The 13,614-nt window shown below is 43.0% G+C and overlaps 1 protein-coding gene across 2 annotated transcripts in view; it reads right to left on the bottom strand.

Moving 5' to 3' along the window:
- PPP4R3A (protein phosphatase 4 regulatory subunit 3A) overlaps positions 1-13,614 on the bottom strand; it is a 266,563-nt gene that overhangs the window by 117,852 nt on the left and 135,097 nt on the right. For both annotated transcript variants that reach the window (XM_069208168.1, XM_069208169.1), the window contains exons 8-9: positions 2,065-2,196; positions 1,841-1,943 (exon numbers count right to left, since the gene is read on the bottom strand). In XM_069208168.1, the coding sequence (XP_069064269.1) occupies positions 1,841-1,943; positions 2,065-2,196 (235 nt within the window). The remainder of the gene's footprint in view (positions 1-1,840; positions 1,944-2,064; positions 2,197-13,614) is intronic.

Genomic DNA, 13,614 nt, shown 5'->3' with positions numbered 1-13,614 from the left:
GGGCTGATCCTGTGCCTTAGACCTACTCCTAATCGTCGCTAGAAAGGCCCAGGTCCTTCAGAGACACCTGTAGTTTCTGGCTGTACATTGTTGCGTTGTGCTCCTCTCTGCTTTTGGCACATCCTGAGAGTTTTTGGCATGACTGAGGATCAGGCCTCGTCTCTGTGGTCTCAGCAGACAGAGGTTACAAACTCCATGCATATCGAGATGTGCAAATATGATGGTAGTTCCAGCAGATTTTAAAGTGGGTGTTTTCCACGACCCCTACCTTGCTTCATTCTCCAGCCATGTGCAAATTCCGGCAGGTCCCCCAAAGGGGTGTGTGAGCAAAGGTCCCCTGTTTTCAGGATCCTTTGAAGTTCCACAAAATCTTCAGAGATCCTAGTTTTGCTTCCAGACCGAAAGCAGAAAAAAGAATTGTAAGATGGCTACCACGCACAGGAACATACTGGGCACCGTCTGACATCTCACTGAGGACGGACTAAGCACCAAATGGAGGTCAACAACGCCCAAGAAGGATTAAAAAAACTAAATATATAGGGGGGAGTTTACTGAATTCCAGACCCAATCACTAGATTGCAGGGTAACAAACAGCAAGTGAATCCAGAAAAGGATTAATGCTGCAAGAATAGGGACCCCTGGAGCAGGTGGGTGGCACTGTGTATCTGTATTCACAGATGGCCAAGAAAAAGGTTTAGCCTAAGTACTCTTAAGAGTGTCAAGTTAGGGCTTTCACATCAAGGGTCTGACAAGATCTGCTCAGGCTGCAAGACTTCAGTCACAACAATGCTTTTAACCTCAGACAACTAAGTATAGGACTACAGCAATGAGATTGTCTCTTAAAGTTCTTCAAGACCGATATTCTCCACTGATAATCAAATTTATAAAAAATACATTTTGACAAGCGAACAATCCTGGAAAAGGAGCACTAAAAGTAAATTCAAAGAATACTTGTTAAAGTCAATTATTAAAAGTACCCAAGAATTCAAACTTGCCGGGGTGAATGTTTTTCAGTCTTCCAGGTTAAAATACCATTTCAAAACAACGAGCAGCACTTAGAAGTTGTTAACTTTTATAAACTAGAATGACTGAGTCCACCTTGTACTTGATTTATCAAGATCAGGATGCTGTCTGGTATCAAAAGCAATGTGAGGGGGCAGAACAGACAGGGCATCTAAATTTTACTTAAATCAAATAGGTTTGCCTCAAATTATGTTTCACACAACCAATCAGGCACACAGTATGTAACAGCTGTACCCCTGGCAGAATACATAAATTATTACAAAGTACTTTCAACATGAACAGAAACTTAAAGACTGTATTGTTGAAACACATATGTATTATTCACAACAGAGACGGAAAATGTTCTCTTCAAACCGAATAGCTCTTGACTTTAGTGAAAAGACCACAGTAGGTTTTCTAAGGATCATATGAAATTGTTAGTGTAACATAAGCAACAATCAACATCTCGGCTCTGATCAGCCTGAAGCAACAGACTACATCTAAAGCTAGGGATCACTGTAGTGCAACATCCACCACTGCAGGTCATAATGCGTTAAAAAGCACCCAAACACACTTACAGTAGGACATCACATTTCTGCACGCAAAATTGCCACCTTAACAAAAGGTTTGTCAGCTGCACGCATTATATTTTCACATTGCTTGCTAAAGTGGCAATCACATGGAACCAGTTATTTTGTGTCACTTCAACCGCTGTGTACAATGTGTTACATCACTAATATGTTAGACAAAAACTAATGTGCGCTATTACACAATAGTAAATAATTTGACTTGATTGCTCACTGTTTCAGTAAAAATACTTTTTGTTTTGTGTACTTACCTTTGCTGGGCTTTTCCTCTGTAGTATTTGCTAACAAAGGGGCAGTGAGAACGTGCATACAGTGCTTATAAAAGAAACCAAGGAATTCAGTTTTTTCGGTTTTCTGGAAAACAAAACAAACAACTACTTATTCCAAAAACGAGGGAAAAAAAACAAACTCTAAACATTTTAAGTTGAAATGTTAAGCAATCATCAGTTCATGAAAGGTGAACGCTCAGGCTTACATTGGCAGTGGCTAGCATATTTTCTGGGTCCACTAACGTACGAAGCAGACCCATCAGCTGGACAGCCCCTCCGAGCTCTGGATCAGTGTCACAAATCATATGTTCAATGATGAGATTAATTAGTAAAATGTCCTGTACAAAACAAAAAAAAATAAACAGAACAGATAAGTCACACAGAATATGTGGACACAAGTTAGCATTGGTCAGATGCCGATTCTTGAAATCTTCCTTGAATTAGAAGTTTGTCTGGAACAAAAGGGTGTATAAAAACACAAAGCACACTGACAAAAGACAAGATAGATGTCTTAAAACATTAATTACAGACCTAACATGACAATTTTCTTTAAACCCAACATATTAAAGGCCTATAATTCTCATTAATGAAGTGCTAACATACACCATTAATTTGAGCTAACATGAAAAATGCTAATTCATACCCCAGGGACATGCTCATTGTCCTATGCAATTTTATTTTTTTCCTCCGGGTTAAGGCAAACAATAACAGACTTTAAGAACAAGTTACTTAACATTGGTAACACTTTCTGGTAGAGACTATACCTAGCCATAGATTTCTCTCATCTCTTGAACACGCCTTAGATGTCAGGCTGGATCAAGGAACTTTTCAGCACCTCTGAGCACCAGCAGGTGGCGCAGTGGAGCTCCACACTGTTGCCGTTTAGGTCCTGAAATGGTTGAAGAGCCTATATAAGATTCCTTCCTGTGCACTGTCAGTGGCTTTTGAGTGTGCGCCCAGACGCAGAGCCACAAAGTAGTAGCTATCTGAAGGTGGGTCTCTGAATGGCCTCTAATCAGAATGTCCTACAGGACCGAGAAGGCAAAATGCCCTTTTCCACAAATTTGAATAACTAGGCAACAGTACTTCATGAACATATGGAGGGACACCCACATAGGCTCCTGCAGATGTCTAGCATAGGAACTCTGCATATTAATGGGGTAGTAGGAGCTTCTGCCCTGTTCGAATGAGCATGCAGTCCTTCTGGAAGCAGCTTATTAGCCAATGGCTAGACATGGTTCTTTTTAGCACAGCCTTGCCTTTTCCACTCCAATGAAACCCACAATAAGCTGATCGTCCACCTAATGTTCTTTGGTACAATCTACATAGAAGTTCAGTGCTCTCCTGTGGCCCAAGCAATAGAGTTTCTTCTCCTCCTTTGAGGGATAAGGCAGAGCATAGAATGCCAGCAGGGTGATATTTTCAATGATGTGGAACAGCATCACAAATTTAAGCAAGAAAGATACTAGTGTCCACAAAACAAGTTGGTCTGGGAAGAGGATGGTGTATGGTGAGCTGACAGTGCTTGAAGCTCACTCATATGACAGGCTGATGTTATTGTATAAGAACTAGATCTTCAATGGGAGTTCCACAAGGACCAGCTTCGAAGTGGCTCAAATGTAGTGCACATCAGAAAAGTGAGGACCAAGTTAAGGTCCCATTGTGATGAAGAGACAGCGGTGTGGGGGTAACATATTGTAACCCTTTAAAAAAAAAAAAAAAAAAAACACACAACAACCAGAAACGCACAAAGGGCTGTTCCAGCACCCAAAAAATAAGCTGAAATGGATGTAAGGTACCCTTTAACTGTGCCTTGAGCAAGGCCTTACCCGGATAGGGACAAATGCAACAAATCATCAGATACCTTTACCTGGAGGGGGTCTATCTGCCCTGTACTACACCAATACACAAATCTTTCTAAAGACAAGCATACACAGTTTTTGTTGAGGGAGCTCTGGCTCACAAGATGACATCAACCACTTCCAGAGGATGGTCTAAGGAGTTCAGATGTAGCTGCTCAATCTCCAAGCATGAAGGTGAAAACTGCAAAGGCCTGGTAGCAAAACACTGCCCTGCCACTGTGACAGATCCATCAGGACGGGAGGCTTCATCACAGGACAGATGCTCAAGACGAAGAGTTCAAGATTCCATACTTCTGGTGCCCCGTCTTGAGCCACTAGGATGACTGAGTCAGTTGGTCTAGATCTTTTTGAAAAGTTGGGGCTAAGGTGATATTGACAGAAAGGCATCAAGGAGTCCAGAGTTCCATTCAAGGATGAAAGCTTCTTTGAGTGACAAATGCCTTAGAAACTCCAACACACAGAACGGCTGACACTGCACGTTCTTGGTGGCAGCATATTTTCAGGCAAGAATTTTTAAAGTTAGAACTTGAGCCACCTCCAGGTTTAACTGCCATTAGGGATCTGCTAGGTGCTGACAGTGGAGTTTGCCCATCTGGCATTCAATGATCATGGCAGGTGGTTCACCACCAGCAAAATTCCTGGCTTGTCACCCCGCCCTGTTTGTTGCAGTACCACATTGACAGTGGTGTTGTCCATGAGCACCTGTACCAGCCTCACTCCTTGATAGACAGAAGGAAGGTGTTTAACATCAAGCTAATTGCACTCGGCACCATGGAGACTGGACTAGGCTGGAGACCAGAGGCCGCTAATCTCCACCACTCCCAGATAGCCAACTAATCTCAGCAGCAATGGATCAGTCACCACTGTCCGCTCCAGGTGGGGAAAAGATAGGGGTTTGCCACTGACCCCATCACGATCCAATAACTTTTGCAATCTCCATTGAAACTGGACTTGGTCGGAGGATGCCCCTAGATGTTGTGTCCACAGAGACTTTAGGTCCCACTTGCAGAGCCTGCATATGTCATCTGGCATTGGATTCTATAGTTGCTGGCCCAGAGTGAGAAGACCTGATTAAGAAGTACCTAGGTCGCTGGCATCCTGCAAGTCATTCTATGAATTGCCCTCAGAATAGGACTGAGCAAATTCCTCACCCACTACATAGTAATTTCCCAAATCTATGCTAAAAAAGAGAGAGTAAGGCGTAGTTTCCTTTGCAGAAGTGGCAAAAATAGAAGGCAGGTGAGGCTTCGGTCAAGGTCAGACCGGCACCATCTTGGTATCTCATTGTATGGTGTCAAAGGATTTGGAAATGGCATGGACCACAGCAGTCAGAATCAGAGCTGGAGGCATCATGATGGGCTCTGAAGGTCCCACTGGAGCAGAGGGTGAACCCGCCAGCAGTACTCCGGAGAGAGGACAACTGAACTCCTTAGAGTCCAAAGACACACAAGAAGGAGTCTGAAGTTCCTCAGAATCGAAGTATGGCCTTGCAGCACTCTTCGGTCTATTCACGAGTAGGTGAACAGCCCTAGAAACTCTGGTTGTGTTGGAACCTGTTCCAGAGATGACTCCAAAGTCGACAGATTCTGGGAGAAAGATCGACAGCCACTGAAGATCTTAGGTGAATGTGAGTGGTGGCCAAGTCCCGCTTTGATATTTTGTGCTTCTTTTTGGTCCTATCAGGTAACTTTGATCTTGAAGAGAGCTGACCAGAATGGCATCGTAGACTTCTAGAGTGATAACAAAACTGGGACTGTACCACCCACTTGGACCACAAGTTTGGCCAGTCCCTTTGAAGGGTCGTCTTATGTTCTGCGACGTAGAGCTTTGCATTGTAGTCCCGGATGGCCTTTGTGTTCATCGACATGCAGACTCTGCAGGCTACAGAGTAGTGGCTCAATCACAGGAACACCGGATGGGGATCTGTCACAGACATTTGTTTGCAACAGTCCCTGCAGGGCATGAAAACCCATGTTTAGGGGTGACATTCCCTTGCACACTCTTGAAATTCGATAAAATTTGAGGTAAATGAGAGACCAAGAACAGAGTTCCGGATCCACATCTGGTGGTGTGGAAAGAAAGGAACTGACGTCTGCGCACAAGAGTGGCAGCAATATAGGCTCTGCAATTAATTTCTAGAGTGAAACAGCATCAATTAAGAACTACACAGCACCACCTACTTGCAAGCAGAAGAACTGCTGAAAATTTTCTGGGCACAATCTGACTCCTGGGGTATATTCAAAAGATAAGGAATCTGCATCTAGAAGTCTCGATCAGAAAGATATTTTTTATATAGCTTCCTTGTAAAAAAGATTTTGAATTGTTAATGTTTGTGCTTCTCCAAAGACATTAAGTTAGATGGAATTAGTTTTACAGTTTACTCTCCATTGTGAATAAAGGGCATGTTTACTGTGCGTACTGACTGGAGATTACCAGGTGTCAGAATATAAACTGCTTGGGCCACCCAATGGGAGTGTGCTAAATATTTCCCTCTATGCAATGTGCCTCTTGTGGAGATGACCTGTCCACAAGTTCTTGATAATTCTTAATAACTACTGCGTCTCAACTCAAGTTCTTTATCAGATGTTGGTTTTGCTTGATTAAAAGATAATGTACAATTTATCATACTATGATCTGACCTTAACCAACATTTGATTGAGAGGCCAAATTCAACAATCCAACAGAGATCTGAAGTATGGCCTTGAACAGGAATGGGACCTCAGATACATTACGCCATGTCAAGAAATTCAAGGCATTCTTTGGGTTTACTGCCAGATGGATTGTCTATCCAGTACTTAAACTCTGTCTTAAACCAAAGAATTCCATAGGAAAAGTGGCAAATATTAAGTTGGTTGGTATGTAAGTAGTAACAATACAGTGAAGTAAAACAACTGCTTAGTGGTGGACACACCATCTTCCTTTTTACCTTTTGGTCTACATTGTTGACAATTTTCTACCACGTAATGGAACCGCCTCTAAAATTTCAGGTGAGTTTGCATCTAGTAACTATGTATCTGTATGAAGAGGTACAACCACACTGCTTTTACAGGTAAGCCGTGTGTGCATACATGAAGCATCAGTTCCAGAGTTAATTTGTTGACCTACTGATAACTAGTAAAAACTGGCCACCAAGAAGCAATCAACTGGGGAGTTATTCCAACCACTAAGCAAAAAAAACACACAAAAAAACCCAATCAGATGTGTTTATCTGTGACAATCAACCAAGCCTTTTCTATTGCTTTATGTTGCTTAGCTTGCACATCTAATTTCACTTTTGCAACTAAAAGGTTCTGGTGTCACAAACAGCAACGGCCAATACCATGTTACCATTCTTGTACCCCCAGCCCCCTCCAAATCAAATTAAAAAACAGAACATTAAAAAATAGCTTGTTCACTATCAAGTTTCGCAAATGATTACTAGATGAACAGAGGTCAAGACTTAAGGTAATCTACATGTTCAGAAACACCTCAACAAGACCATGGTCATATACCACTGCCTTGACATCTGATCAACTGTCCCTTCCTACTAAACCCTTTTCACACTAAACACATCATTCTTCCTTGCATGGGGGGTGCCATACAATGGTTCCCGTTTCCTCCTATCAAACACGTCATGTCACTCTTCAAGAGCTTGCTAGCAAAAAGATTCAACAGAAAACACAATACAAAACACTTCAATCACGAACACAGAACGATATACCACACATTTAGCAACAGTACTAAATTATGCCAAATGGCTGGGCATTACATTATGACAGCTAAATGAACATGCCTACCAGCAAACCTGAGCGAGACCAGAACAGAATACCCAAACTGTCAACTTGGACTCCGGGCTGCAGTAAATCAGATATCTTAACGTTTAGGCATTCCCAGACATCTGACAGAGCAACCAGATCATGCTAGTGGTAAACTATGTGCTACACAAATGCCAGTAACTTTACACTCTGGACACAGTCTATCAATCTTCTGCATTGGGAGAATGTTAAGCTTCGTATTGTCGGCAATTAAAAGTCCAGATAATTGGCCACTGTGGTTGCCTTTTAATTACAGTTCTCACCCAAGAATTCAAAATGTAGAAATATCTATTGGTCCAGCTACAAATAACTGAGTTTTAGAAATTTGACAGCATTCCAAGCACTAAGAAAAACTTCTAATAATTTCTAACCATATGCATACAATGCTGGCACCCCAATGAATCAATTTCTCCAGAGATTACTGATATAGTTTGCTATGCTTGAAATGCATTCTGTGAACACCTTGTAAGGAAATGCCTCCTTGGCATGGTTACCCCCTGACTTTTTGCCTTTGCTGATGCTATGTTTTGAATTGAAAGTGTGCTGAGGCCTGCTAACCAGGCCCCAGCACCAGTGTTCTTTCCCTAACCTGTACTTTTGATTCCACAATTGGCACACCCTGGCATCCAGGTAAGTCCCTTGTAACTGGTACCCCTGGTACCAAGGGCCCTGATGCCAGGGAAGGTCTCTAAGGGCTGCAGCCTATCTTATGCCACCCTGGGGACCCCTCACTCAGCACAAACACACTGCTTGCCAGCTTGTGTGTGCTGGTGAGAACAAAACAAGTAAGTCGACATGGCACTCCCTTCAGGGTGCCATGCCAGCCTCACACTGCCTATGCAGTATAGATAAGTCACCCCTCTAGTAGGCCTTACAGCCCTAAGGCAGGGTGCACTATACCATAGGTGAGGGCACCAGTGCATGAGTACTGTGCCCCTACAGTGTCTAAGCCAAACCTTAGACATTGTAAGTGCAGGGTAGCCATAAGAGTATATGGTCTGGGAGTCTGTCAAACACGGACTCCACAGCACCATAATGGCTGCACTGAAAACTGGGAAGTTTGGTATCAAACTTCTCAGCACAATAAATGCACACTGATGCCAGGGTACATTTTATTGTGAAATACACCCCAGAGGGCACCTTAGAGGTGCCCCCTGAAACCTTAACCGACTATCTGTGTAGGCTGACTGGTTCCAGCAGCCTGCCACAACCGAGACATGTTGCTGGCCCCATGGGGAGAGTGCCTTTGTCACTCTGAGGCCAGTAACAAAGCCTGCACTGAGTGGAGATGCTATCACCTCCCCCAGGCAGGAGCTGTAACACCTGGCGGTGAGCCTCAAAGGCTTACCCCCTTTGTTCCAGCACCGCAGGGCACTCCAGCTAGTGGAGTTGCCCGCCCCCTCCGGCCACGGCCCCACTTTTGGCGGCAAGGCCGGGGGAGATAATGAGAATAACAAGGAGTCGTCACTGGCCAGTCAGGACAGCCCCTAAGGTGTCCTGAGCTGAAGTGACTAACTTTTAGAAATCCTCCATCTTCCAGATGGAGGATTCCCCCAATAGGGATAGGAATGTGACCCCCTCCCCTTGGGAGGAGGCACAAAGAGGGTGTACCCACCCTCAGGGCTAGTAGCCATTGGCTACTAACCCCCCAGACCTAAACACGCCCTTAAATTTAGTATTTAAGGGCTTCCCTGAACCTAAAGATTTAGATTCCTGCAACTTACAAGAAGAAGAGGACTGCTGAGCTGAAAGACCCCTGCAGAGGAAGAAAAGAAGACACCAACTGCTTTGGCCCCAGACCTACCGGCCTGTCTCCTGCCTTCCAAAGAAACCTGCTCCAGCGACGCTTTCCCAAGGACCAGCGACCTCTGAATCCTCAGAGGACTGCCCTGCTTCAAGAAAGACTAGAAACTCCCGAGGACAGCGGCACTGCTCCAAAAGAACTGCAACTTTGTTACAGAGGAGCAGATTTAAAGACCCCTGCAAATCCCCGCAAGAAGCGTGAGACTTGCAACACTGCACCCGGCGACCCCGACTCGACTGGTGGAGAACCAACACCTCAGGGAGGACCCTCCGGCGACTCCGAGACCGTGAGTAACCAAAGTTGTCCCCCCTGAGCCCCCACAGCGACGCCTGCAGAGGGAATCCCGAGGCTCCCCTGACCGCGACTGCCTGAACCTAAAGTCCCGACGGCTGGAAAAGACCCTGCACCCGCAGCCCCCAGCACCTGAAGGAACGGAACTTCTGTGCAGGAGTGACCCCCAGGAGGCCCTCTCCCTTGCCCAGGTGGTGGCTACCCCGAGGAGCCCCCCCCTTTGCCTGCCTGCACCGCTGAAGAGACCCCTTGTTCTCCCATTGAAACCTACAGAGAACCTGACGCTTGTTTACACACTGCACCCGGCCGCCCCCGCGCTGCTGAGGGTGTACTTTTTGTGCTGACTTGTGTACCCCCTGGTGCCCTGCAAAACCCCCCCTGGTCTGCCCTCCGAAGACGCGGGTACTTACCTGCTGGCAGACCGGAACCGGGGCACCCCCTTCTCTCCATTGAAGCCTATGTGTTTTGGGCACCTCTTTGACCTCTGCACCTGACCGGCCCTGAGCTGCTGGTGTGGTAACTTTGGGGTTGCTCTGAACCCCCAACGGTGGGCTACCTTGGACCCAAACCTGAGACTTGTAAGTGATTTACTTACCTACTAAAACTAACAATAACTTACCTCCCCCAGGAACTGTGAAAATTGCACTGTGTCCACTTTTAAAACAGATATTTGTGTTTTATGTGAGAAGTATATATGCTACTGTAATTATTCAAAGTTCCTAAAGTACTTACCTGCAATACCTTTCAAATGAGATATTACATGTAGAATTTGAACCTGTGGTTCTTAAAATAAACTAAGAAAATATATTTTTCTATAACAAAACCGATTGGCTGGATTTGTCACTGAGTGTGTGTTCCTCATTTATTGCCTGTGTGTATGTACAACAAATGCTTAACACTACTCCTTTGATAAGCCTACTGCTCGACCACACTACCACAAAATAGAGCATTAGTATTATCTCTTTTTGCCACTATCTTACCTCTAAGGGGAACCCTTGGACTCTGTGCATGCTATTCCTTACTTTGAAATAGCACATACAGAGCCAACTTCCTACACACCTCCATTGTTCTTTGCTCTGCTTAGCAAGTGTTTGATGTCATGAAATGTTGGTGAGTGACTGGAGGAGTGTGAGAGTGGGCTGAGCACAGAGGATGCTGCTCCTGGAGGGGCTGCCTTATTAAGTAAATTAACTTATCCTGCAACCTTTTAAATAAATCTACAATAGCTATTCTACCTGAACTGGCTACCTGTCTCCTACTTGCCAAGAAAGAATGTTTGATTACAACAATTATCTTTTTATTTTATCTCTAATATCACATCAAAAACTGAAATCCAGCTCTATCAGCAAAAAAAAAAATATTTAAAGCATCTCTGGCACATATTGTGATTAAAACGCAGAATCATCATCCTAAATCAAGACTAGGATTTCTGCTCCGCAATCTACTTGATTGCGAAATCTATGCTGAATGCTGCACACAATATCAGGCACAAACCATCCCAATATTCTAAAAACAGATACACACTTTACACACATTCAAGTTTCAATCAGGTCTCATTCACAATGAACATCTTTGCAAATGTTAATCAATTAAAATATGTTTTTTCACATACCGAGCCCCTCTACCTCAATAACCTTTCTCAATAATACTCTGCATCAAACCAACTTTAAATTCTGAAGAGTTAACATATCCTGAACAGCAGTGAAAGGGTTTGGAGCAGGGAGCCAGTGGGATTAAAAAATAAAACTTGTTCCCAGTGAATACCACAAATTAGGGTTGAGATTTGATAGGTTTTTGTAAATAACTGTAAAAACATTTTAACCCTGCAAACAAGAGTTTCCTTCAAAGAAAACTTTCAAAAACAATGTGTTTAACTGCTACATACAAAGGAAGAACAATTTAAAGGACGGCTTCATGAACTCTAATTAGAAACTGGGCAGAAAGAGGCAACCTAGAAGAAACAAATTAAAAACCGTGTTGGTCAGCAAAAAGGTTTCCACTATCAATGCTAATTTAGGGGACTTGAAGTGCACGCTACAAAGATTTTGGCAACCTACAAAATGCTTCTATGTGACAAGAGATTTTCTAAGCTAAGGATACAAAGACTCTTAAGGATAGCATTACACATACTCACCAAGTAACTAGCATAATATTTAAAAAGGGTAGCAAAAGGATAAAAGTACAAGGTAAACTTTGTAATTTAAGGGTTTACAAAAACGTTGTGTATGCAGTTCAAAGCCTTAGCTGTGCCTATGCAGTTGTCTGCTTCAATGCTGCACCAGCAAAGTAGAACACTAACCTTGGCATGGTACCTATGGCAAAGTTAGAATCATGTTTCCAATCAGTTCACACGTAACCGTTCACACAAATCCATACAATGTGGTGTTATCCTAAGCATGTGAAGTTTTTTGAGAGCCTCAAATCATCAAGTATTAGACGTCAATTCCACGCAATAACTATATGAACTGAATTTGTTTGAAAAAAAAAAAAAAGGTATCAAACTGTTAGCAGGCAATACAGTCCAATCTCTAAAGCAGTAAAAAGTGATGAGCAGAAAAGATGAAAGTAAAATATGAGGAACAAATAACTTACTACCATTGTGAATTTGGAGAGGTGCTTATGTGCTTATGTTAAGCCAAAAATGGCTTTTGAAACATTGGTCTTGATTTTTAATATAGGATGTGCTGCTGACTATGCAAGCTTATTTTAATTTTAACTAAAACATTGTCTTTGCACAACTTTCAAGACAGGTGCATGTTGACCCTAAGTTCATCATGTTCTGCCAATTGCATTTGCTTGACAAAAATGGCATCGCAAATATTCTAATGAACGGCCAATACATTATTTGATCTACTTAAACACAAAAAGACACAATTTCGATGAGTTAAGTGAATATTATCCACAAGTAAGGGCATTAAGGTAGTTAACTGTTTTAAAGTTCGCTTTACAAAATTCTGTGTCAAACTGCCTTTCAGTGTTTCAAAACCCGCATGTGCATTCGGCCAAGGCCAAAAAATGTAATTGTACGCCAGACCCAGTGCAATTCAAAATATTTTTGTGAGCGATTTTTCTTTTTAGGATACAAAATAAATGGAAAGGTATATGAAGGGTAACTGCTGTATTTGTGAAAAGGCACCACCAATGCTTCTCCTGTATCAACCTGAACTTTGATATCCAGTGTATGACTGAGTTATAACTGAGAACAGTGTGTAACAAAAAGCAAGGGCTATTTTTAGTCACAAGTTAGAATGTTGATCTCCTAGGATTTAATGCAGATAAACTGCTGTCTCACTGTCATTTTGGACAGTGGTCTAAAGCTAAAACGAGAGTACATTTTCATTAAATGCACAACCATCTCAGAAAAAAGGCCTGAAATGCCGATTCTAACACTTCCTGCAACAGCAAATTATCAGATAATTTTGAGTTATACTGCAGCTTCATCACAGAGTTTAAAAGAACCAGACTTAATATTTAGCATGAAAGGCAAAAGTAAGGCACACCTAGATACCATCATCTTTTAAAAAAGAGCTGGTACTTCAGATTTTCCAATGGAGCATGTTAGACAGTTAGAAGGGGTTGAAGCCAATACTGGATGTCAGTCATTGGGACACAGCAAAGAGAGATACACTCAGGGTAGAATACAAGACACCAGACCAAAAGTTGCTATCCTCACTTCTAATGGGCCCCGGTCTCAAAACCCTGCTGTCTCATCTTACTAATATGACCTTCCATGAAAAGGATCTACAGAGGTCTGAGGGGCTGAGCTTTTTCTGCCAGAAAGTGCCAGATACCCTTGCAGACATGTGCAAAGCCTATCAGGCAGGACTGCTTGCATGACTACATCTTGAAGAAAAGACTACCGAAGAGCCATGATGTTGCCACAGTTGAGCAGTCTAACAGAAACAAAGATTCACAAAACAGTGGAAGCTGCCATTATTGCCTGTTGATTATGCAGATGAGGTTGACAGTCCCCGACCAGTCCAGTGCTCAGAGTACTCAGTCTAT

This window comes from Pleurodeles waltl, chromosome 9, assembly GCF_031143425.1.
Source record: "Pleurodeles waltl isolate 20211129_DDA chromosome 9, aPleWal1.hap1.20221129, whole genome shotgun sequence".
In the NCBI taxonomy this organism is placed as follows: domain Eukaryota; kingdom Metazoa; phylum Chordata; class Amphibia; order Caudata; family Salamandridae; genus Pleurodeles; species Pleurodeles waltl.
This window is presented reverse-complemented; position numbering and strand designations above follow the sequence as displayed.